General features: G+C 43.3%; 7 protein-coding genes across 8 annotated transcripts; 5 read left to right on the top strand and 2 right to left on the bottom strand.

The window, feature by feature from the left end:
- Positions 1-257: 257 nt before the first annotated feature.
- Positions 258-2702, top strand: BCIN_05g07950 (hypothetical protein). 2 transcript variants are annotated; one of them, XM_024693230.1, is made up of 4 exons: positions 258-550; positions 603-1120; positions 1173-1958; positions 2094-2702. In XM_024693230.1, exons 2-4 carry the CDS (start codon positions 824-826, stop codon positions 2118-2120), a joined length of 1110 nt encoding a protein of 369 aa, XP_024549015.1. In that variant the 5' UTR covers positions 258-550; positions 603-823; the 3' UTR covers positions 2121-2702. The 2 variants fall into 2 exon arrangements, with proteins under 2 accessions (XP_024549015.1, XP_001545525.2); XM_001545475.2 differs by having other exon boundaries at positions 258-1120.
- A 1026-nt stretch (positions 2703-3728) lies between these two features.
- BCIN_05g07940 (hypothetical protein) lies at positions 3729-5012 on the top strand. The gene is made up of 3 exons (XM_001545474.2): positions 3729-4077; positions 4146-4826; positions 4931-5012. Exons 1-3 carry the CDS (start codon positions 3817-3819, stop codon positions 4955-4957), a joined length of 969 nt encoding a protein of 322 aa, XP_001545524.1. The 5' UTR covers positions 3729-3816; the 3' UTR covers positions 4958-5012.
- Positions 5013-5535: 523 nt separating this feature from the next.
- Positions 5536-6886, top strand: BCIN_05g07930 (hypothetical protein). The gene is made up of 3 exons (XM_024693229.1): positions 5536-5935; positions 6002-6676; positions 6765-6886. Exons 1-3 carry the CDS (start codon positions 5657-5659, stop codon positions 6789-6791), a joined length of 981 nt encoding a protein of 326 aa, XP_024549014.1. The 5' UTR covers positions 5536-5656; the 3' UTR covers positions 6792-6886.
- A 505-nt stretch (positions 6887-7391) lies between these two features.
- Positions 7392-8753, bottom strand: Bccgi121. Its single transcript, XM_024693228.1, has 3 exons — positions 8254-8753; positions 8005-8127; positions 7392-7813 (listed from the first exon to the last, which is right to left on the bottom strand). Exons 1-3 carry the CDS (start codon positions 8413-8415, stop codon positions 7481-7483), a joined length of 618 nt encoding a protein of 205 aa, XP_024549013.1. The 5' UTR covers positions 8416-8753; the 3' UTR covers positions 7392-7480.
- Positions 8754-10358: 1605 nt separating this feature from the next.
- Positions 10359-13826, top strand: BCIN_05g07910 (hypothetical protein). The gene is made up of 4 exons (XM_001545471.2): positions 10359-10881; positions 11002-11715; positions 11764-12853; positions 12902-13826. The coding sequence occupies exons 1-4, from the start codon at positions 10447-10449 to the stop codon at positions 13660-13662; spliced, it is 3000 nt and encodes a 999-aa protein (XP_001545521.1). The 5' UTR covers positions 10359-10446; the 3' UTR covers positions 13663-13826.
- An 828-nt stretch (positions 13827-14654) lies between these two features.
- Positions 14655-18000, top strand: Bckip3. Its single transcript, XM_024693227.1, has 4 exons — positions 14655-14769; positions 14821-14860; positions 14932-15051; positions 15098-18000. The coding sequence occupies exons 1-4, from the start codon at positions 14736-14738 to the stop codon at positions 17931-17933; spliced, it is 3030 nt and encodes a 1009-aa protein (XP_024549012.1). The 5' UTR covers positions 14655-14735; the 3' UTR covers positions 17934-18000.
- A 2531-nt stretch (positions 18001-20531) lies between these two features.
- BCIN_05g07890 (hypothetical protein) lies at positions 20532-22191 on the bottom strand. The gene is made up of 3 exons (XM_024693226.1): positions 22098-22191; positions 21519-22053; positions 20532-21443 (listed from the first exon to the last, which is right to left on the bottom strand). The coding sequence occupies exons 1-3, from the start codon at positions 22149-22151 to the stop codon at positions 20620-20622; spliced, it is 1413 nt and encodes a 470-aa protein (XP_024549011.1). The 5' UTR covers positions 22152-22191; the 3' UTR covers positions 20532-20619.
- Between the last annotated feature and the right edge of the window lie 2418 nt (positions 22192-24609).

Genomic DNA, 24609 nt, shown 5'->3' with positions numbered 1-24609 from the left:
TAGATGCATACAAGAAGGTAAGGATTTTAAGTCTTAACGAGAGGGGTACTGAAATTTTCGCATTGTTGCAGAAATTTCAGATCCAGAATGATGGTAAGATCACGGGACTTATTGCTTAATATTTAAATCATATGTAAGATGTCAATGGCGGCCAGAAATGTATAAGACTGAAAGTACATAATGTATGTCGACGGAAAGGACGTTCAAGGAATGAAGCCATCTACGTACTAGCATGCACCTGAGAAACGAATTCGCTCGAGTTAACAGTCATATGTCTGAAACTCACATGATCATCTATTTTTCGCCCTTCATTCCGCAATTCAGCTCTTTCATAACAATCTACCATCCATTATTCTTTTCTTACACTCTGACTTTAGTACTCATAGAAAACGAGGAGAAGATAACATTAATCCAATGCTAGAGCGTTCAACAATCCATCAAACCCAACTCAGAAGGTTTTAAATACTGAAACACGCAGGATAGAATACAGATAAAGGCCGTCAGGTTTCATGTCTGCATCTTCTTACCTCTCTTACTGTTAGATGATACTGTAATAGATCTATGAACGCGGGTACGGCAAACTCTGCTAATTATTCCAAAAGAGGTTTTTAGCTACGCTCTCATTCAAAAGGACTAATAATAATCACCACTCAACAAAGCTGTACTGGATGATAGACACTTGGAACCAGTCAGAAATACAGTTTACTTAAGTTCTCCAACTTCTCGCAATCAACATCCCCTCCTACTGTTGCAACAACAGCAAAATCATCAACTCGAATTTTTAAATACCTATCGGTGTCACTAGATACATACAATCTTCACTATGCCGCTAGTCAGGAAGAGAAAGTTTGAACGAGAAGAGGACGGACCAGGAACCCAAACTGTCCATATCTTTCATTTGCCTGGTCATAAAGCCGACGTTAAATTGAGTGTTTTTGATGGATTGGAGATTCATGTTCACTCAGTGCTTTTGAAGCTCCATAGTGCTTTCTTCCGAAGATTTTTGGACTTACACAATAAGGATGGTGAAGGTAAAAACACTGGAAGTTTCAAATATGAGTGGGCAACGGTTTACGACGATGATGGGAGCTGGAGTCTGTTCGATGCCAGGAATATAAAAGTAAGTTTTTGGATTTTACGAACAGATGAGCTTACTGACTTTTCGCGCGTAGTCTAACAACGCAAATTCAAACTGGATGCCGAGAAAACTACGAGATACCCGAGAAGCACATGAATTGGCTTTTATGAACTTCATCGGCACTTTTTACGGGAAGTCATGGGCAATTAAGAATACCGAAGCTTTGCAACTGGTCACCGAATTGGCCGACTATTACTGTGCTCTCCCAGTTGTTTCAAAATCGATTCACGGCTCCTTGTTTTTGAGTCCTGTATTCTGCAAAAGCATCTTCTTCGGCCCAACTCGCACTTTGCTCGATTTATCATTGCAACTACGTTCTCCTGAGATCTTTCGGGAATGTATGATATGCTTGGTCGGAAGGTGGCAACACAGCGCGCACCAATACTGGACTGAAAGTCAACCTGAGATGTCGTACAACCCAAAGCTTACAAGCCCAAAGCTAAATGAATTAGCGATAAAGCTACATAACCAAATATGTGCCAAAGTATCTAAAACGCAGCAACAGATTGAGCTTTGTTCACAAATCAACTCAAAAGCCCTAGAAGTCAAGGCAAATATCGAAATATGTTATCTCGAGAAAATGAAATTGGGAGAGACTGAAGATGGGGCCAACCATCGCCGAATCTCACTCCCTGAATATTTTCAGGCATTTAGAGAAGAGTCTTCAGAAGTTTTGGCTCTGGCTGTTAGTGATATATTGAAGAACGAACTTATCTTCAACAAGTCTTTACGAGCTGGGGATATTGCATTTCCTGGGGAGATCAATAATGACGTTCAGCCACATTTTCTGTGTGTAGATATTAAAGACGAGGATCTACCGGTAAGCAACCCCCTCCCCCCCTCAGATGATTTATAGTAGACCTATGTACTTCTTGCTCCTTGAGTTAGAGGACTGCGATGGTGTCACAAAATTCATTCTTTGAAAGTAATTCTAACACTGACTCTTCGATATCAGTGGGATCCAAACGAAACCAATTGGTGAGAAACGCCTTAGATAAAGCTACAATTGAATTGGGCTTATGGTACTGGAGGAAACTGAATAAGCTCCGACTCGGTCGAGTATCTATTTCACGGTTGTGCTTGTGCCGGAAAATACAAACCATGATCACAGTTTGCTTACTGGGGTGGTGCAACTAGGAAGCTGTGCTCGCAAACATACAGGAAACCTACGCGCAGAGGTTTCCACAGATTGGGATATTTATCATATCATACACTGGGGACTTGCTTTTTACTTGATGCTTCCTTATCCAAAAACTCATAGTTCTCATACTTTTCAATCGAAAAGAGAGGATATTCAAGAAAGTATTATTAAAAAACAACTTGAAAATCAATCTACGTGCTAAGAATGTGCGCAGGTGCTCTCCTGATGCCAAAATTTGTATGAATGAAGATGGTGGGAAATTCAAATTCTGTTGGAATTCAATGATTAATCAATTTTGTATGTCGATCATAGTTTTCAAGGACTGCGGTCTTCAAAGGCCTCAGTTCAACCGTGAATGTTAGCTGCAAGAGTGCAAGTAATAATGAAATAGGCAGCAAAGAAAGTTTTAAAATTAAAAAGACAAGCATTGCAGAGCCCTTTGCAATAAATGGTAGTATACGAACGCAGTGAATGACTTCAATTCAACGGCTACTATAATAAAGTCCTATGCAAATGCGAAAGAAAAGAGACTAGCTCTTTCTAGTAGACCTTTTTTGAAGTCTACTATCCCCGCTACATAGTGAGCTCTTTAGATAGAATACAATTAGACAAGTAGGACCCACGCAATTCGTGGGTGCTACGTCTTCCATGTTCTTCTCATACAAACAGATAGACAGATTATAACTTTGCTACTAGATTGACTTTGCTTTCATTTCCTAACATTTGTACGTTCCGGATTATAAAAATGTTTCTATGAAAAACAGGAGAACTAAAGCATATCCGCTTCAGTAGATACATGTGCGAAATTCGTATTCAAATTAATCAAATATCCACGTTCTGGTGATTTGATGTGCTGCAAATTTAACTAGTGAGAACCTTTAGGAATAGGTTATTTTGATAAACCAAAAGCAGAGATTGAAGTGATATCATCACTCTGTGAAATGTCGTGGAAGTGGATAGGTAAGATGATGTTGGAATTCTGAGCAAATTCCAATGAAGCAAGAAACCGCCTGCATTTACCCCCTTCGTAGTCATGGCCAGGAACTCTGCAGCGGCATATGTGCCAAAATTAAAAAATGCAGGCTCTCTAGCAGAGAAACTGGTAGCATAATATTCAGAGCCAGAAGCATGGAGGTGCAATTCTTTCTCATTGCACTCTGACCCGAAATTCAAGTAAACACGTAGCAATTATTCTTCATTGATACCTCAAGAGACAATGAGCACGAGTAGAATATTTAACATCCGAATTCACATTTTGGGGAGGCGGGGAATCGTTATTAATGAATGTCTACCAAAAAACTAGACCAATACAGCGACTGAGAGAACATATTATACGCTGGCTTGTTAACAGTAGTCGTGCATCCCCGTTACGCCAGCCAAATTAGCGAACCTAGCGATTATCGCCTGGCTACTTAAGCTTCTCTTCCTCCTCTTCAAGACTCTTACCTTGAAACATTTTACACCCATAACTTCTACTTCGAAAACAAAGTACCACAACCGTAGCAATATTACCAACACAAACTTTACAAGAGCAATCATGGATCAAACAGATAGGCAGTCCCCAAAGCTCAAGAAGTTTTCACTTCCCGACCAGACACCTGATACCAGATTTGTTCTGTTCGATGAGACAGAAATTCACTTACATTCTACAATTTTGAAAATCCATTCGGCATTCTTCCGCAAGTTTCTTGACTCTCCAGACAAAAAGCCTGCAGAGCCGTCAGCACAATTTCGGTACGAATGGGTCAGTGTGATTGAAGATGATGGCGAGTGGCATCTGGTTGAAAAATCCCATGCAGTAGGTTCCTTCGATATCGATAAAGATTATACATACTTGAATGGCAACTTATATTGATCATGATACAGAAACCAAACGATAATGCCTTGTCAGAAAACGCAATCTGGGATGTGGAAGTTCTGGTCTTCATTGAGATGCTCAACGCACTATACCGAATCCCCTATAAGATCTGGGTAGCCCGACTGTTTATCGTCACCAGGATGGCGGATTACTATCGTTGCCTTCCGGCAGTCTCACACAATCTCTTCGCTTGCTTCGATCAAAGCAACAACGATTACGTCAAAGAATATGCTTTACAACTTCTTGATACTGCCTACAAACTTCATCAACCACTTCTGTTCAAAGATTGCCTCATACAAGTTGCTGGCTATATGCCTTCTGATTCTGGTGATGCTTATTATTTGAGTAACAAAGTAATTTTCGATACCATGATGAAAGTACGCAATGAGATTAATCGACGAGTAGTTGAAGCCCAGCAACGCCTCATGCTATCTGCACCTACTGAGGAACGCTCGAAGCTTCTAGGCCATTGTTGGGAGGTTGGCTTTGAGGAAACGGGAGTCCCACTGAGTTTGCCACGTTACTTCAGACTCCTCGCGGAGCACGACAGCGAATTTGCCAATGCTCTATCTCATTTACTGCAATGCGAGTTACGTTTACCGTGTGAACTCATTCGCGAAGCCGGCGCCCATGATACCAATGATACGGATCACTTTTATTGTGCAAGATTGCTTGATAGAGATCTACCTGTAAATATTCCCCTGTTAGTCAAAAAAGCATTGCACAAATTCTCCACCAATCTTTACAATTCGAGCAAATCGTTCTCTCATCTTACTGACACTTGTCTTCTTAGTGGGATCCGAGCGAAACCGACTGGTAGGAAAAGCACGTTTTCCATCTCGAATGAATGTTGTCTTTACGAATACTTGGGATCAGATATTTAAGTCCGAATGGATGAGGGCCGTCTATGTAACGACTTCGGATATATACAGGGTGGTGTTGAAGGCAACAACAAGTGAAATCATCTTGCAGGGTATTATCTGATTTTAGTCATGTTTCGCGTACTTTAGATGGTGGCAAATATTCTAGACATTACAACTATCTAGAGTAGATATTAACAGAAGATACTGTATCCATAATATGTGTATTTGTTTTCCTTGGTTAGTACTATATATATATATATAAGCTTAAAGTAACATTTGAATTTGGAGGTACGCCGTTTCAGATACGCCAACAAAACGATGTGTTATTCACACTAATATAGTAATGCTTTGAAGAATGCCCTTGAAAAGTCTAGAATGATATCTGTAGTATTGAGTACGCAAATCAAAATAATAAACGGAAAACGACCGATATCATATCAACCAAGTAACTCACTCACAGCTTGTAGTGAATACAAAGTATTTTGTATGCGAAAGTATCAGAAAAAGGTCTGATAAGTTCAGTAGAATTTCACGTGCCGCTTTATAGCCATAACAACGACGCTAAGGCTTTCATCTTCAATTCCTCGTCGTCCCTTCTTTCCACAAACTTTCTCTCAACAATCTTCTTCTCCAAAGCTCATTCGTAGTGAGCAGCGATGGCAGAATCAGCACCCTCCGACGGAGGTTCACAGTACCAAGTACAAATCAAAAAGTTTGCCTTTCCAGGCCAACTTCTGGATACCCGATTTCGTCTTTTTGGAAAGATAGAAATTCATGCCCATTCATCTTTACTCAAAATGCATTCTGCCTTCTTTCGAAAATTTATGGATTCTCCGGATAAACTACCTGCAAAAACTGGAGCAGCACTTGCATATGAATGGGTCGATGAGGTCGACGATGATGGTTCTGGATGGCATGTTGTTGCTGATAGTAACGTATGAAGTTCAAATGATATGTGTCCGCTTGCATGGAGTAAAAATGCTAATTGGGATATAATATAGAAACAAGGTCCAAGCAAATCGTTGCAAGGTAGATCAGAGCCAGAAATCGACTCATTTGTTGCCATGCTTAATTGCATTTATCGCATCCCATTCAAGGTTGATCCAGAGCAACTGGTCGAACTTACAAAGCTTGCAGACTACTATCGCTGTTTGCCAGCAGCATCAAACAATTTGTATGCTTGTTTCTATATGAGCCCTAACTTTGATATTCACAAAGCATATGATCTCATCGAGTCAGCGTACAAACTTCGTCATCCATTGTTGTTCAGAGACTGTGTTATCTACATTGCTGGTACTATGAGACAAACACCTAAATTCCCGCTCAAGAACAAGGACCCCAACATTCAACAGGCCCTGAAACAGGCCCTGATGACTGTAAGGAACAAAATCTTCGAAAACCTTCTTATAGCCTACGAATCAGTGCATTCGACGGCTTGTCAATATGATGAGCCATTGTTCAAGGCAATGAAGGAGGCTAGCATGAACGTACTGGAAAAAGGAAAATTTTTCCATCCAGAGTTCTTTAGAACACTGGTTGATCAGGAAGAGGAATTTCTAGACGACTTAGAAACGGTACTTTCCGGAAATTTGCAGCTGGATAGTTCGGCTATGGCGGGAATCGGTAGGTACGACGATCATTTTTTCTGCGCAAGTTTGAGCGACGAGGAACTACCGGTAAGCTTGCTTGGAATTTTAATCTGGATACTTCATGCTATACATATTAATACTCTTGAATTGCTCTACACTAACGTTAGTCTTGCAGTGGGACACTACCGAAACCGACTGGTAGCTGTTTGATACTCGGTTGTTGATGATCAATCGAGATTCTTGGCGTTAGCTCTACTCAAAAGTCAACTTACTTCACCATAGACCGAAATTTTTCCAAATAAAGTGGAGTATTACATCCCCTAGCGAGTCCATGACTACTCGCGAGCATTATATGAGTGGTTTTCATATTGAATAGTGGCGGTGGTAGTGTATGGAAAGACAGCAAAAAACACTTCATCCCATAGATATCCTTGGAGGAACTCAAAATAGCGTAAAGTATGCAGCATTGGCGTCGGGAGGCTCGCTGCCATTACTATCTCAAACAGCCAACATCTGATATTCTGAAGAATAAGCTTAAACTGGATCCATCTGCAGTAGCAGGGGAGGGGGAGTATGCTCGCAAGTTCCTTTGCATTGAAGTGAGCAATTCAGGTATTCCAGTAAGCCTTCAAGTATTCGTAGACGCAAGCAAGACTAACATTAATGTTACTAGTGGAACATAACACAAACCGATTGGTAAACGTACCTCGCACTTCTGAAAATCTACTTTGAAGCCCATCATTCCATTCGGTGTTGAAATCTTACCTTTCGACTATAGAGTTTTTTGCAGCGGTACACAAGATGAGAATTCACATCGAAAGAACCGATATTCAGAAGAAAACGACCCGAATACCAGAATTAAAATTCATTTCATTCTTCCACCAGACCTATCTAATTAGTAGCACCCCTCAATGCCATCGCCCCCAGAACCATAATCTCCAATTCTTTCCTCTCGTCCAATTTATTCTCAGCTTTTCCACTGACACCATTTGCACCACTTTTCTTCCCACCACCACCAAGAGCATTCAACTTGTAAAGTTTCTTCACCCTCGCAATATCTACCATACTTGCTAGAGACTCATCATCAAACGGAACAGGTTCGCCTTCAACTACAGACGAAAGATGTTCCGAGATTTGAGATGCGGAGGATGCGGGTGCTACTTTGACGACTAGGAGTGAGGTGGTGGAAGGGGTTATACCGAAGCGACGGAAAGATTCTGCGATCTTGAGGGGGCGTTAGTTTATTCATTCGGGAGATTTTCTGAATCGTTATAGCGATAGAAACGATGAAAGTTTGAAACGAATATCGTGCCAGATAACTTAGTGTACATTGAAACGTGACCATGTACCAACCGAGTGTACAACAAAGAGAAGACGAACACAGAATAGGAGGGAAGAAGCAGAAGCGAACATACATTATTATTCATACTCAGCGAAAAGACAATTTCCGAATGAATATTTCGACTCTTCAATCTTTCTTCCAACGCATCATTTATCGCCCTGTATGCCGCTGCTAAAATATGTAATTTCGAAAGGACCTATCCACACCCCGAGTTCGAGATTAGTCACGTGATGATATAAAAATGAATCTGATGGTGGGGCAATGGAGGGGTAATGAGTAATTTGCGAGGGAGGAGAGGAGGGGAACGATGGAGAGAACATACAACGCTCGCATCGATAAACGCATATTCAAAATCGGTGTTTCCGGTGAGCAGTTGTTGGTGCAGGAAAGAGGCGTTGGTGAGGTTGCGGTATAGGGCGATGTGGAGGGTATGCGATTCGGGGAGATGCTCTAGGGGGATGGATTGGAGAAGCGCGGGTGCCATTTTTGAGGGTTTGAGGTGTGGGTGCTGTGAGAGTTTTGGCGTGGTTTGGGGAGTTGTGAAATGGATTTGGTGGATTGTTTCTTTTTTGCTTCCTCTTTGGTTGGCTGGAATTGATTTCTGGTCGTTGGCGGCGTATGGAGTTGGTTGGTCTTCGTGATGTTACGGGGGATCATTATGTATCACGTGATGCTGATCTGAATTTGGGATTTGAGACACTGCAAGTGGTGTTGTGATGGATGTATCTGGTGGCATTCTTTTTTTTTAAATTATGTATAGGAGTACATGCAAAGATGGTCTGCAAAGATTACAGTATCGTTCCAATACCTTTTATCAATTGCTTTATTTTCCCACGTTTTTTTGGACTGTTCGCTTTGTTACGAATGCGATGCTTGGCTGGGCTCGAGCATGGCATGCATGGGATTCCGAGTCTATCGCCCCGAGCTGAAAACTATTTCTGATCAAGTTAGCAAATTGTTGATATTTTCTTTTGCCTCTCTGTTCCAACTTCCAAGAGAGAAGTTTTTGCAATACGAAAATAGACAATCGTAAATGAATGGTAATTGGATACCTATTTATGAAGCGTTCTCTTGGCTCAAAGGTTATTTTACGCTTCTCGCTAAAGATGGGTTTTTTCCATCCATACGACGTATCCGGCGACCTCTCGAATCCCGACAGCAAAGACCTTTTCCTTTTCAATTTGTTAAGAAAGATGACGGTTCCAGAACCAGCCAAGATCTTTCTTTGTGATACTTCAATCACAGGAGGCGAGGATGCCAAGCCATTCCTGAGCTGATATTTCGAGACTCTTGTTGTTGTACTTTTTCAATGGTTGGGAGTGCGGGGGACAAAGAATAAGCCACGTGTAAGCCATGTTTTTCAATTTGGCCCTATGAAATGAGGGGAGTGTCATTGCTTGGGCATGGGCATTTCCCGCGAGATGCGGACTGGGTGAGAGGAAAGGGATGGAGGGGATTGTGTGACGGGTAGCTGGTGGTGTTGCATCCCCTAGGGGCGGGGAGGAGGAGTGAGTACCAGACTCTGGTATTCAGACTCGAGGCATGCGATCGAGTATGTGTCGTAGATAGCAGTGCTAGGGAGGGAAAGACATAGTTGATCTTCCCCGGTTCTTGCAATAGAGATGGGATGAGATGGGATGACGCAAGGAGTCTGGACATTCTACAATGTTATTGCTACACGGTCTAGAATCAGAATCGAGCTCGGCATTGGGAATGAGTTCTAGAATTCTTCTCGATGTGTTCTTGAGTAATTCGGAATGTTTTTTTGTTATTCAATGGGTAGGTGCGTTTAGTCTGAAGACCAAAGATGAGAGCAAAGGGGGCTTGTTGACATATAAAGTTACGGAAACATCCAGAATCGAGGCACGAAAAAGGAGAAAGGAATTCAATCTTAGATTGACGATTGATGTGTGAGGAAGCTTTTGTTCCAAGGTTTTTCTTATCATTCTCATCTCTCGAGAGGGTAATCTGCTCCTGCTCTTCTTTTAGCATATCGTTTTAGGACGACATATGGAGAAGCTTTTGTTGTCCCTTGATCTGAAGCTTGATATCTTGTTTTTCTTTATTCTTGAAATAGAACACCTTGGTATTCATAGATGCTGTAACGTCAAACCAAGTCGATCTAGATGTGCTATCTTTAACAACTATTATATTTTGGTTGATATATTTGACATATGCATCCCCCTTTATGATACATCGCCATTATATACATCTTTACCTTTATGATACTACTACCACCACCACCACCACCACCTCCTAGACAGATTCCATCTCCCCGTATCATCATTGCATGAGGATTCCATCTTCGTCTCCGTCCCACATGTTGGTTTTTGATAGATGAGCGGTCGCAGGGTTCAATTGCATCAGCTCGTTCTCCCTCTCCTTCACTTCACCACTTGGAAGAGAGTGACGGTATCAAGCCTGCCTGAACTTTAAGGCGGAACCCGTATCTCAATCGGCACTAGCCCCAGCAAGAACGAACACACTCCAATCCAATTGGCTTTCGCTGCTCACAATGATATTTCATGGTGGTCTCGGTGTATTGTCGCAATTCAATTCACCTCATACTCAAACTAATCACCAAGAGCGACTCAATCGACAATTCGATTTGGTCAATCCTTACACCAATGCTTTATGGCAATTTCACGGATCGCTCATAGGAGAATCCAACAGTGACAAAGTATCGGCGGACAATATAATTGAGAACCGACAGAAGCGACGGATTGGGTGTCCAACGGCTTCTTCCACCTCACTACATGATACGGCGTTTTCCGGCGCATTAGTTGCGACGATGCCTCCAAAACGAAATGCTTCTGGTGAGCCAAACGGTTCGAATGCGCCCGTTGCTAAGCACATTAAATCGGAACAACATCCAGAAGAATTCTCAAATACCGTGAAGAAGAAACTGCTGGCATCCACGAGAACTGGCCAAGCTTGCGACCGTTGTAAGGTTAGTCAGTTAGCAGCCAGCCAGTAGTGGGTGGGCGCTGAAAAGATGGGATGAACGATGGTGTCGATGCGTTTTTGGTATTGTTTCAACTGACTAACGATGATATTCTCTTGATTATAGGTTCGCAAGATACGATGCGATGGATTGGCTGGCGGTTGTTCGCCATGTATCCAAAACCACAACGAGTGTAAAACGACAGATAGAATAACAGGTCGTGCGACATCGCGGGGTTATGTGGAGGGAATCGAACAACAAAATCGAGATCTGCATCTTCGCATTCAGGAATTGGAGCATCGATTGATGCAAGGCGGTGCGGATATCAAACCGGCGAATGGTTATCAGGATTCGGGATCGGGCCAATATGGTTATGCTCAATCCTCAAATGGCATGCAATCAACATGGAGCTCGACAGGTCCAGCATATACTTCACCCACTTCAACTACGTCGAACAATGGCCAGCAGCAAGAAACTAATATGTTTCGCGCATTGCCTGCCTATCGCGCTGGATGTATGGGCGATAATTATCTCGGAGTATCGCCTGGCAGTTCTCACTTGAGCGCAATCAAAGGGACGGCTTTGTCGATTTTGGGTATGGAAATTGATATTGCGGACTTCCGTTCAACGGATATGGATGAACCAGATCCTTCGATTTTCCATCCCCAGCTATACAATAAATCATATCAGTCTTTTATGCAATCGGCTTGGAATGTAAATCCAAGGATTGAAAAGGTTGAATTGCCCGCACGCTCAGAGGCTCTCATTTATGCGGAGTGGTATTTTCGTGTTATTAACCCATACTGTCCTCTACTTCACAGAGGCACTTTCATGAGATTGGTATGTGTATTACGCTCGAGATATAACTTTCTTTAGCTAACGATATAGTTAACTCGCATGTACGACGATCCCAACTTTCGCCCCACGACTGCTGAGAATGTTATTGTTCATATGCTGTTCGCCATCATGTTCTTTCAATACGCGACCAGAAATTGGGAAGATGCCGAACAACAAGCCAGTTTGAATTCTCAATCAAATACACATTATCATTACTGTCTTGGAATGTTCTATCAACTGGCATGTAGTCACACAGCACAAGATGTTCAAGCATTGGCCTTGATCTGCTTGCACCTTCGAAACTTTCCTAAGCCGGGAGCCAGTTGGGTGCTTGCAAGAATGGCAATGACTCTTGCTATTGAGCTTGGCCTTCACCGATCAATGAAGAGATGGGCACCTGAATCGAACACGCTTAGTGAGCTCGACATTGAAATGCGCCGACGAACATTTTGGGTCATCCTTGCTGTCAATGTCACTCTTAGCGGCAAGCTTGGCCGTCCAATGCCCCTTCGAAATGAAGATTACGACGTCGAATGTCCATCACAAATTGATGACGATTACATTCCCGGAGAGGGTATAGATCCACCCAATCCAATAAAATGTAACCATGAGATTGGAATTCAAGGTTTCAAATTGATACCATGCTATTTGGAGCTTTATTCGACTATCTATTCGATTTCTCGTCAACCAAGTACCTATATTGCAACTGTTAACCGATTGGAGGCAAAGATTCGTGCTTGGAAAGATGACTTGCCCCCAGAGCTTGTGAACGGAGAGTTGGGACACAATGAACAAGAAGGACGGGTATTTGCTCTTTATGCTCAATCTTGGTCTCAAGAATTCCGTCTTCTTCTTCGCCATCCTTCAGTTTCTATGACCACAGATCCAGATTTCAACGCGGAGAGTATGAGAATTTGTGTAGAGTCTTCCCGCCAAATGTTAGGAGTTGTTCGTCAACTGCAGAAGTATAAGAGCCTTGATACGACTTGGTACAATACCTCAGTTTTTGTTATGGCACTTACTACTACACTTTTTGCCCAATGGGAAAAGCGTGGAGGGACTTCATCAGCTGATTTGGCTGCATTGAGAGAAGAGATGGATATTTGGTTGGATATTATGGGTGATATAGGTTCACTTCTTGGTAAGTAACATTCTATTGGCTTGAAATAGGTTTACTGATTGATACTAGGTTCGGGAACACGGCTTAAGAAAGCTGTGCAAGTTGTCACCGATGGGACACTCGGATTACTAAGTCGAAATTTACCTGCTAAGAATGACAAGAGCTACGCTTCCAATAATAATGCCCAGGAAGAAGTCAGACCTTCGGAGCAAACATCGAATACCAATGGAAATAATGGTTATCCGGTCAATGCTCAAAACTTTAATTATAATGAACCAACTTCTGCTACGGGGACTGCGCCTACACCTAACTATTCACCCTCCGAAGGTCAAATGTCTCATCAACAAACACCCTATCCAGCAGCAACCCAATATTCACCATATCTTGAATCGGCTTCTGGTACTTCGGATTTGACATATGCGCAACCAGAGAATCAAGGTTATGGAGGATATTCGGCCCCAACTAGTGATTCTGTAGAAGCACCATTAATTGCTGCGTTAGCTGCTCAGGCAACGCAGGTCGCCCCTAATACATGGCACAGAAACCCGATCCAGGTCAACACAGCGCCAACACAAGCCTGGCAACATTGGACATCTACCGTCACAGGTAACCTTGAGCCACAAGAATGTTACTCGGCAAGTGCTCTAATGCAATTAGGAGGAAGAGATATGAGTAATGGCGACACAACACAATTGAATACATCGATGGGCGATGTTCAAAGCGGAGGAGTTAGTGAGCCAGGACATTTGGGTGGTCAAGTTTCGGGAGCCATCGCGGGTACTTGGCCGCTTAATCTTTTTGATATTGGTGTGAATGGTTCGACGGGTTGATCCTTTTGGCTTTTCTGCTTGTGATTAATTTTCTTGTGCATATTATGATGGTGGATGGAGATAACCGGCGTCTTAAGGATGGATGGGGAAAGATAGAAAGGCATGGTGCAATGGACGGGCCGGTCGGCTTACTTGGAGTTATCAGGCGGTGGAAGGGGACTACATGTTAGGTGGGTGGACTGTATAGTACTGGTTTGGTTGTTTGGATTAGCTTTTGCCCAGGAGATTCCTGTACTATATTATCTAGGCAAGAGGGGGCAAAGGAGGAGTACACTTGGGTGAATTGAGAGGGGGGAGGCCCAGACATCAGCAAATAATGATAAAATTCAAGCAATCAACGGGATGATATATTGTGATCTGTAATTTGTGATGGTTCATTCATTAAACAGAGACATTTCCTTGAGCCCCTATATCCAAGAACGCTCGAGGCATGTATGTGATCCCATACCTAATAGTTTTGTTTCATTTTGGTCTTAACTCTGTATAAACGAACAGCTTGGGAGTTGACGCACACCCGGATATCCAGGTACTCAAGTACATCCCAAACCCCCTCCCCCCCCCCCCCCCCCCCTTCTGCCCCCCTTGCACATGATTGAATAAAGTGCAACAAGATTGAAGACATATGTACGAGTTAAGGATAGCCTTGCATGAAAGGCTGCGTTAGGAGTGGTAGGGGGGGACAGGATTAGTCTTTCCAGGGTCGCGCTAAGAATTCATGCGGAAGGTGGATCATTTGGAGTTGACGGGCCAACCATGTTTTCCCGAGAAATGAAAGTTTCACGAACAAACGCAAACACATATGGATAGACATATCATGGGTGTATGGACATAATCCAATTCGACAAACACGACGACTTCACGACTTTCCTTCCCTGTATTTGTTCTTAACAGTCAATACTAATCAGATACAGCCGTATTTCGATTCTTCTTCCGCACTTATTGCCCTCTTTAATTCTTACTTATTATTCAAGTCGATCTTGTATAATCGTATTGAATTCACTTTGGCGGTCTGTTTACTTTGACTTCAGCTGGAGAACAACACATCTAAGAAGAACACGATTGACTCCGATAAGATGTCGTCAGACGCATCTTCGATCTCTGTCACTGGTATGTATATCATGGTAGCCTTTCGGGGGGGTTTTAGCTGACAATTGGGAGTTCGTGTCCGACCTTTTACGATTCAAGAAGCCGCGCAAATGTTCGTACCTACATCCTCAACTCCTGCAAGCCCATAGCACTATACCTCGATCGACTACTTACATTCCATAGTACAAAAACCGACGATGGCATATCATTTCTGGGAGAGGGCTCATTGGCTGGAGCTCCTACTCCAAGGCTGGGTGGAAGAGGAATTCATCCTGTCATAAAGGTGATTGATGATAGATGCCTGTACGTATTGCGAAAGGAATGGCTCGCTCAAGTCTAACATTAGCAGTGTATTCGATCCTCCACAAGATGCTCCCATGACTCGATTTCAATCGAAAGTAGTATCGAACATGGGCAAACGAGTCAAAGATCAAACATTCGCATTCGATCGGGTTTTCGACGATAATACAACACAGGGAGATGTTTACGAATCAACAACAAGAGGTCTCTTGGATAATGTCCTTGATGGTTATAACGCTACAGTCTTCGCATATGGCGCCACTGGTTGTGGTAAAACTCACACGATTACAGGAACGGCTCAACAACCTGGAATCATTTTCCTAACTATGCAGGAACTCTTTGAGAAAATCAGTGAGAGAGCGGAAGAAAAACAGACAGAAATCACATTATCCTATCTGGAAATTTACAACGAGACAATCCGAGATCTTTTGGTTCCAGGGGGTAGCAAAGGGGGTTTAATGTTGAGAGAGGATGCCAATCAAGCGGTATCAGTCGCGGGGTTATCGAGTCATAAACCTCAAGATGTCCAGGAAGTTATGGATATGATTGTCAAAGGAAACGAATATCGAACCATTTCTCCAACAGCGGCCAATGCAACATCCTCTCGATCTCATGCAGTCCTACAAATTAACGTCGCGCAGAAGGATCGAAACGCATCAGTGAACGAACCACATACAATGGCGACTTTGAGTATCATCGATTTAGCAGGTAGTGAACGTGCGAGCGCGACAAAGAATCGCGGTGAAAGATTGATCGAAGGTGCAAATATCAACAAATCCCTCCTCGCGCTTGGTAGCTGTATCAATGCTCTTTGCGACCCTCGAAAGAAGAATCACGTCCCATATCGAAATTCGAAATTGACGAGATTATTGAAATTTTCTCTCGGTGGTAATTGCAAGACTGTCATGATTGTATGTGTTAGTCCTTCCAGTGCTCATTTCGACGAAACTCAGAACACCTTGAGATACGCCAACCGAGCCAAGAATATTCAAACCAAGGTCACCAGAAACGTTTTCAATGTCAATCGCCATGTCAAGGATTTCTTGGTCAAGATTGATGAGCAGATGGCTATGATCAATGAGTTGAAGGCCCAGCAGAAAGATGCTGAGGCCATCGCGTTTGTGAAATTCAGGAAGCAAGCAGAAAAGAGAGATGCCATTACACGTGAGGGTGTAGTGCGTATTCGTGCGGCCTTTGAAAACTCGGTAAATGACCGACAAGAAAAGGTCACTCAGATGAAGAAGCTTCGACAAATCGAACGTCGCATTAGTGTATTATCCTCCTGGATTGCATCATTCGATAACGTTTGTGATTCTAGGGATGATGAATCAATGCCTCCTAATTTGGCATCTATGCGCAAGACGGCTCAAGGTATTCTTCTCGAATTAGAAAATAGCCGTCAACATTATCATCAACGATTACAAAAAATGAATTGGGAGCGGGCAATCGATTCTGCTTTACAGAACAGCGTTCGCCAACTTATTGAGATTGACGGACGCGAGGATGGCAACGATATTGCTTGCTTGACTAGAGAAACAGAACTCTTGAAAGCTAATGCTGCACGAGATTCATTCCAATATGTCTTAGAGCAAGAAAAGGGTGTCGATGCGGGTGTTATGCAAGTGCTGCTCTCTGCCCAATTCGAGATCATGTCTTCGCTTAATGACGTTATTAGTATGACCGAAGAAGATGCTGTGCAACATGGCAAGAAAACCATCTCAAAACTCTTAGAAACATGTTCAACAGCCGTTGCTTCAGTAGTCAAGCCAGATGGGTCTATGAAGATTACGGAAAAATTCGCGCCTACCAAACGAGGTACACCGAAGCGCAACAAGCAGATCAATCTCTCCTTTGATGGAGAATCACAATCACCAATTAAAATGCCTTCCCTAACGGTGGCACCACAAATTCCATCTCCGATGAAATCCTCACCGAGGCGTCGTAAGATAGTAGTAGGTAAGAAAGGACTTTCTTTCACACCGAAGAAGACCTCCAAGCGAAGTGTCAGATGGCGAGACGATGACGATTCCGGAGCCTTGGCCGAGTTCGAGAAAACACCTCAGAAGTTTGAATCCACTCCGGATGTATCCTTGGTCGAAGAGACTATTACCCTACCACCCTTACCATCATACCTAGGCGAGGCTTCCACGGACCCCCTGGGCTCATCACCTGTTCCCACGGCTCCACTAACTTCCCTTGATATTAAGCCCAAGAACAATCGATTCCAAGCAGGATTCCTGTCCAAAAAGCCCCACTCGGCTTCGCCGCCTCCTCCAACAATTACCAATCTCTCCCCAACGTCTTCGGATACAGAACATTCTCCGTTGAGAATCCTCAAGAACGGTTCTAGTCCGAATCGATCCCCCCTTCGCGACGTAAAAGAATCTGTCGAGACGGCAGGAAATAATTCGAGCGACGAAACTGAGAATTATAAAGTGGGAAAATCGGATGGCGTTAAGATTGGTATGGCACTTAAGAGACATGGTAGTCTCTCGAGGACAGGTCATAATCATACGAATTCCGAGGGTAATCAAAGAATCAGAAGAGCACGAAGTCCGACAGCGGCTCAGCTTGCAACAAGCCCAAATAGCGAAAATCAAATGTTTACGGCGAGTCATGCGAGACGGATGGTAAAGAGTGACAAGGGAGATGGGTTGAGCAGTGTGTTAAGTCCGAGAACGGCACCAGTAATTATTAAACATGGCCATAGTAGACGAGCAACCGATTCGGGAAGATCGGTGTCTGGAGGTCATGGGCACGGCCGTGAGGGTAGTGGAAGTTTGAGAGTTAATGCGATTAATGGAGCTGCCGGTGGTAGTATGAATAGGGAGGTGAGAGGAAGAGAAAGTGTTATGCATGCCACCGGCAAGGGTGGCTGGAGATGAGTGAATGAAGATTCAATGAATCATATTGAGGTCAATGTGACGGTGCAGATTCCTATTTGGCAGTGCATTGGGGCTGGGTGGCGTTGGTTTGGTTTGGCTTTAGAGGTCTAGTTGACTTTCTTCGTTTACTCAAAATCGTACATAGTCCAAAGACGCAAGAGGTGCGCGTGATTCCATCCTTGCATTGCTAGGGCGTTTGGTGTTGAGATATGAGGGATTGAAATGAATACTTTCTTTGTATTGATCAGCTACAGAGTTTTGTAATTGGGATTAGGGTTGAGGACTGGTTGGATTGAGATGAGATAAATGAGTGGTGATAGTGAGGATGGAGGTTGGAGATCGTGGTTGAGATTTTAGAGATTAACAATGTGAATATGATTATGAAATTCTCTTTTTGACAGTTGGTGATGTGGTGTACTGTGGTGCTTTGTGATTTCTGTTGTGTTATAATACGAGGTGAAGTGGGACTTCTGGGTTTGTGGATGTTTATGTGGTGTAACGTTTGTACAGTGTAACAAACAATGTTTGTATAGCGTGATGTTTGAATGTGATATATGTGATATATATGAGTTTATATTTGTTGGAAATTATATATCTGATGCTAAGCAGTATGCTAGTAGCAAAGATCTATTTCTATTCCAATAACATTACAAGGAATAGAAGCATGCTCTATGTGTTTGTATTATTATTAGAGACTTGGAGTCGGGTCACGATTGTGAGTATATGTGGGAATTCTGTTATTATTTTATGTTTTCCGTGTGGATTTTTTTGACTTTTAATTTTTTTCTTATTTTTTAGGGGAAGGAAAGGGGGAGGGGGAGTGGAAATGTGATAGTGTGGATAGAGTGTATGGAGGGAGGGAGGGAGGGAGGGAGGGAGTGAATGGAGTAGGTAGATGTATGTATCTATGTATGTATCTATTTATGTATGTGTGTATGTATGTGTCTATGTGTGTGTCTATGTGTGTGTCTATGTGTGTATATATGTGTGTATATATGTATAGCTGGGTTGGTAGATAGGTATAGTGGGGAGTTTGAGGTGGGAAGTGGAAAGTGTATGAATTATGATGGCGGTGTAATGCAATAGGAGTGGTGAGATAGAAGTGAGAGGTAGGTTAGAGGTGAAAGAGAAAATGCTTTACTATACATACTGATGGCAGGTGTAGGGACAGAAATTAGGGGAGAGTGGGAGATTTGATGTTGATTAGGGGGGGGGGGGGGGGGGGGGGTGGGTGGAGGGGATTTGCAATTGTTTGATAGTTTGATAGTTTGATTGATTCTAAGTTTATATGAAATCAAATTGTTTTCCTTTATCTTCTATAGGGATAATGGAGGGGAAGGGAAGATGTAATACTGTGTAAAGATTTGGTAATGAGAAGGGGTGTATGTTTTAGACTATTACTTTTGTATGGAGTGTCATATCTTATGAATAGTAGCAAAGGAGTTTTTTGGGTATAGGTCATTATTATTTTATAATTCAACTGGATTCGGGTTTATATAGGGTTGTCTAAGCTTAAATAAATAGGCTAGGGATGGGTTATAAAGAGATATCAATTGATCAAAGAGTTATTCTTGTAATTAAGAGTTATATAATTGGAAATTATATGATCGAAGAGATACTACACTGTACGAGCGGCGGAGAAGAGTATGCCATGTGTGCCCTTTTGCTTCTGGGTGCGCTTCTTTGCAGCTTTGATATCGAGTTTAGGGCTCTGTGTGGATTGCTCGCGAGATTGGTTGGAGAGTGATGAGGTGGAAAGATGGAGTGGCTGGAGAGGGAGAGAAGGGAATGGTGTTGAATCATGTGATTATATTTGCATGCTCGTGCGGAGATTCGAGAACTTGGCTGATGGGCCCCTGAATAAGCGAGGGAGGGGTAGGGAAAAAGTGTACAGAAATGCGTGAGGGGGATGAGGGACTGATGGGACTGGGTTTGAAGATTGGGAATTTGTATGTAGGTCGTATGGTGGGTGTGAAGTTTTGGAAAATGGGACGGGTGGGATGGATGGGATGATATTTTGGAGTCAGTAAGCATAATTCTGTAATAGTGATAGTGAACTAGAAGGCGAGAGAATCAGAGCGAAAAAAGATATATGGATGTAAAGTCACGTAACAAATCATACAAATAAAGATTAATAGTGATAGTAATTCGCTTTTTTCTAAACTCGACGCAAACTAAATATGTACGTTGAAGAATCAATCACAAAAGCTATGAGTAACTGATGGGAAGAAATCTAAAAGATGGTCCCGCAATTCAAAAATATATATATCCAGCCAATGAGATAACTGTAAAACACTTGTGGGTTCCAAGAGAAATGTAGAATTATGAGTTTGTGGAGTACTTGGATCTGAGAATGGAAAATAAAGATGTGTAAAGAAATAATGAAAACTCCCGGAGACACTAGTATCTCTCCATCATATTAAGTCCACTCATTTTTGCAATTAGGAAATACATAAAGAAAAAATTAATAAACTAAAGGAATCCTGCTACCAATTATTAACCCCAGAGAAAACAGCCAATACTCATATGAGAGGAATGAACAAACACAGCGCTGAAGAATATCGATTCGGAACTTTGATCTACCGTTGTCGTCATGATGTTCGATCCTGGAAGTAATCAACAAGGTCGCAATTATTGAGAATCCAGGAGCTGGGAAGACCTGTCAACCGGCATGGCCATAATTGCTTTATAGCGGACCTCTTGGCTGAGGTACATTCATGTTCGTGTCGCAATGACTCTCAACATGACAATATTCCCCGGTAGTAAAGCGGTCACACAAGCGCAAATTATGGTTATGTGTTTCTGGACCAGGCACTCTTATTACCTGAAAACATTTGTTTTCACGGAAAGTACGGACTCTCGCTCCTCTATACCAATTGGGGTTATGACCGTCGTCGTGGTTTGGGTCACCACAGAAAAAGAACCTTTTGACTCCCACGGCTACTTTTGAACAACGTTTTGAATGTTTGTCTCGATAATTGCATGTCCGACCCTCTCCAAGGGACATGGCAAATAGAAGATGGGCACGAAGCTCGGCAGGGTCCCCAGTTACAAAGGTGTCCGCAGGATATCTCTGCAGATACCGTTGTTGCATTTCGTGCTCGTTCGAATCCCACATGTACTTCTCACGCAGCCACTCTTCATCTCTTGCTTCCCCTGGCGATGCTTCCGGCAAACGAGAAGAGCTCGGTCCAGCGCTACAACTTGAAGGCTGGAGGGCTGTGGATAGTCTTTGGTTGTAGTTTTCTCCAGCATCGGAAGTTGTAAGAATATTGGGATCCAAGATACTCGTCAAATGCATCTGTGACTGAATTTCAGATAAGTCTCGTGTTTGGTTAAATCCTGATGAGCTTGCACCACCAGCAGTGGTAGTGCTATGATCTGGGTTGATGTAAGCGCGCTGTTTGTTTGAAGGTCCGCTTTCCCAAGCTCTATGCCTTCGCTGAGCCGCTGAATCTTGGAGTTCTCTACAGGAGTTCTTCTTGGAGGTGCACTGGCCCCAAATGATCTCTGATAAATTTCCCCCGGTTCTCCATCAGCACTATAAAGATCGTCTCCATGGTGATCTCTGGTAGGGTAAATGACTTTGGTGACTATCAAGAGTGTGCGTGAATGGTTGTTCATCCTCTGGTGTCATATCGGCACGAGGAGCGGATTCGGTCTCGGGTCTTGTAAAACCTCTCAAATTAGGCGATTTTGGGTAATATTGCGGTTGCGGAGGTTGATATAATTCAGATCCATCCGGATTTCCCTGCTGCGCATATCCCAAGTTTTGAAAGCCAGGTGTGTAAGTTCCCATTGCATTTGGCGAGTGTGGACGATACGGAGATTTTGGAGGTTGATGTGGTTCATACTCTACGAAATCGTTTCCTTGTTCATAAGCTGGAAATTGAAGACTAGTAAAGAAACATAAGTCTTCAGATGTGCTAAGTCCTCTTGAGTTAGGTGAGACTGGGTGATATTCGGGTGTCGAACGTCTACTTGAAGGAGATTTTGAGGCAGCTCTTTTTCCCTTATCGCTTGGCGCTACAAGATGGTGTGATTGAGTTCCAGCCTCGGTTTTCCGATTTGAATGCTCTTGATCTTTAGAAGAATGCAGGCTAACACTTTGTGTTGGTCTCTGCCGTAAATTCTCTTGTATTTTGGACGAAGACGCGACTGTACTAGCTTTTTCTCGGTAACGAGTTTTGTCGTAACAAGAACGGCAAACCCTGCCATTTAAATTAACGGCAAATTACTCTTATGCCCCTCAAATGTCATTTAATTACTCTCATACCCTAAAATTCAGAAATAATTTACTCTTATACCCCTTAGATTCTATTATAGAATCTATTATAGAATCTAACCTAAAATTATAGAATCTAGCTATTTTAGATTAGATTCTACCTTTATCAAAATCATATTATAAGATCTATCCTACTTTCGCCTATTATAGAATCTATACTTTTAATTATAGAATCTATCCTCCTGTCACGGCGCCAACTACATGTTCTGTAGTTGCCTTCGTGCCTTAGGCACGGACTACTAGCGTGCCCTGCTTCCTATAAGTAGGGCCTCACTCTTCCATAGCTCTTCCACCCTTATGGTACAATATACGTCTTTACCCGTGCCTTGACAGTTTGTACCATCTTCATAAGAAGCTGTCACAGCTTCATTTTAATTAAAAACTCCACCGACGTCGCATCCCGATCGCGCTGATCGTACCCACCACTGGCCCGCCACGCACCCTAACCGCTGTTGTTTAAGAACTCTGCAGGGTTGCTTTGCGACCTTGAGAGTGTCCTAAGGATGGCCGCCCAAGCACCTGCACCTGGTCTATCCCCACAGTTCCTTTTCTTGAACCATGTTCTCAACTCCGCCGAAACTGATGTCTCTTCGTTCACAGATTTGTTCAACGATCCGAACGCTGTACATTTCGCAGCTGCTCAAGCTGTGTTTGAATCGATCGAGTCGATCACGAGTTCACTACAAGCTCAAGCCGCTGCAGCGGAAGCCCAAGTCACCGACGCCCAATCGAAGATTGTCGAATTGAAAGACACAATTGAGATATTGAAACTTGCCATTCGTAATAACCCGCAAGCCCCGCCCCGCCGAAAGTACCTCACTGCCCCCGAGAAGTTTAGTGGTGTTGAGCAAGACATTGCAAAGCGTCAGGATCAATACACAGCGTTCCGTAGCGCGGTAAATCGTTGCTTAACCGCCGACTACGAGAACGAATCGGAGTTTCAAAAGATTACATTCCTTGCTAACCTGCTCTCTGGTCCTGCTTATACGAACAATCAGATACACTTCGATGCAATCACTGACAACCCGCATGATTCCAACCTTTGGCCCTCCGGATGGCGCACCGTTGCGAGCATCTGGTGCGAATTGAACAAGCAATATCAGACTCTTGATCTTTCACGAAAAGCCTCTATGGATTACGATAAGTGCAAGATGAAGAAGATCCCGTTTGGTAACTTCATCACCGAGTTCAAACAGCTTGCTATAAAATGCAAGAAAACCGCTGAGCAACAAGTCGCTGATCTTAAGCTCAAGGTTTCCCAGGAGCTGATCGATGCTTCGGTCAACCGCCCTAATAAACCCTCTGCTGCCGACATCGATGCATGGACAATCTGGTGGCAAGGTATATACGATGATTTGGAAGAAAAGACTCACCTCGATAGCCAACGAAAGAACCAAGGTACCAATTTCAACCGTGATCAACCGAAACCTCATGATAGAAAGCAGGCTCCTGTTGCAACCCTTCCTACACCGGATCTCTCTAGCGATCCTATGCAATTGGATGCTGCTCGCCAAGGTCAGCGTCCCCCATCTCGTTATACTCGAGAGCAATGTATTGATCTCGGCCTCTGCCTCTATTGCAAGAAGCCCGGTCATATTAAGAGCAATTGCGAAGAGAAACGAGCCAACGATGCAAAGTATAATGTTAATACTAATGCTAATATGAGATACACCCCTTACACCAATCGTGTCCCAGCAACCAATCAATACCAAGGCCCCGGACCGTATCGCAATGCCGCTGCCCCCTCGCACCAGAATCCGTTCTCGTCTGCCAACCGTTTCTCGTCCACGCCATTACGCTACGCCTCTCCGATCCCCCCTAGCCTCACCCAAGAGGTTGATCTAGGAGGGTACATCGAGGGTTCTGTTCACTCGGAGGAGAGCGGAAGCTCATTTCCGCAGCCGGGCATGTTAAAAGATTAACCTCGGTTCACAGTCGCGAATCGAGGTCCTTTGTGGGAAATTTACCTTTGTGGGTTAGAAGATCGGTTATGTCTAGGGATCCTTTGTATCTTAGATCAATAAATAGCAAATCTCTTAGAATCTCGACGGAAATCTCCCTTGCGCCTAATGTGATCATCCCGCTTGTTAGTCTCATAGATAGTGGAGCCGCGGGTTATGGCTTTATTGATAGGAAAGTCGTCTCCGAGCTCCGTATCCCTACACGCCCTCTCCCTTACACTCGTTACTTACTTCTAGCCGATGGAAAACCCTCCGATGTCCTGTCGCAGTATGCACTCCTAGATATACGAATCAACGATCACAGGGAGATCGGCTTGTTCTATGTCACCACTTTATCGACTGCAGATCCTATGATCCTCGGTCTCCCATGGCTCCAGCGCCACAACCCCAGCATCGATTGGTCGGCGATGACACTCAGATTTACGTCTAC

The sequence above is a fragment of the Botrytis cinerea genome, chromosome 5 (assembly GCF_000143535.2).
Source record: "Botrytis cinerea B05.10 chromosome 5, complete sequence".
NCBI lineage: Eukaryota > Fungi > Ascomycota > Leotiomycetes > Helotiales > Sclerotiniaceae > Botrytis > Botrytis cinerea.
Note: the sequence above shows the minus strand (reverse complement) of the source record. Positions and strands in the feature narration are given on the sequence as shown.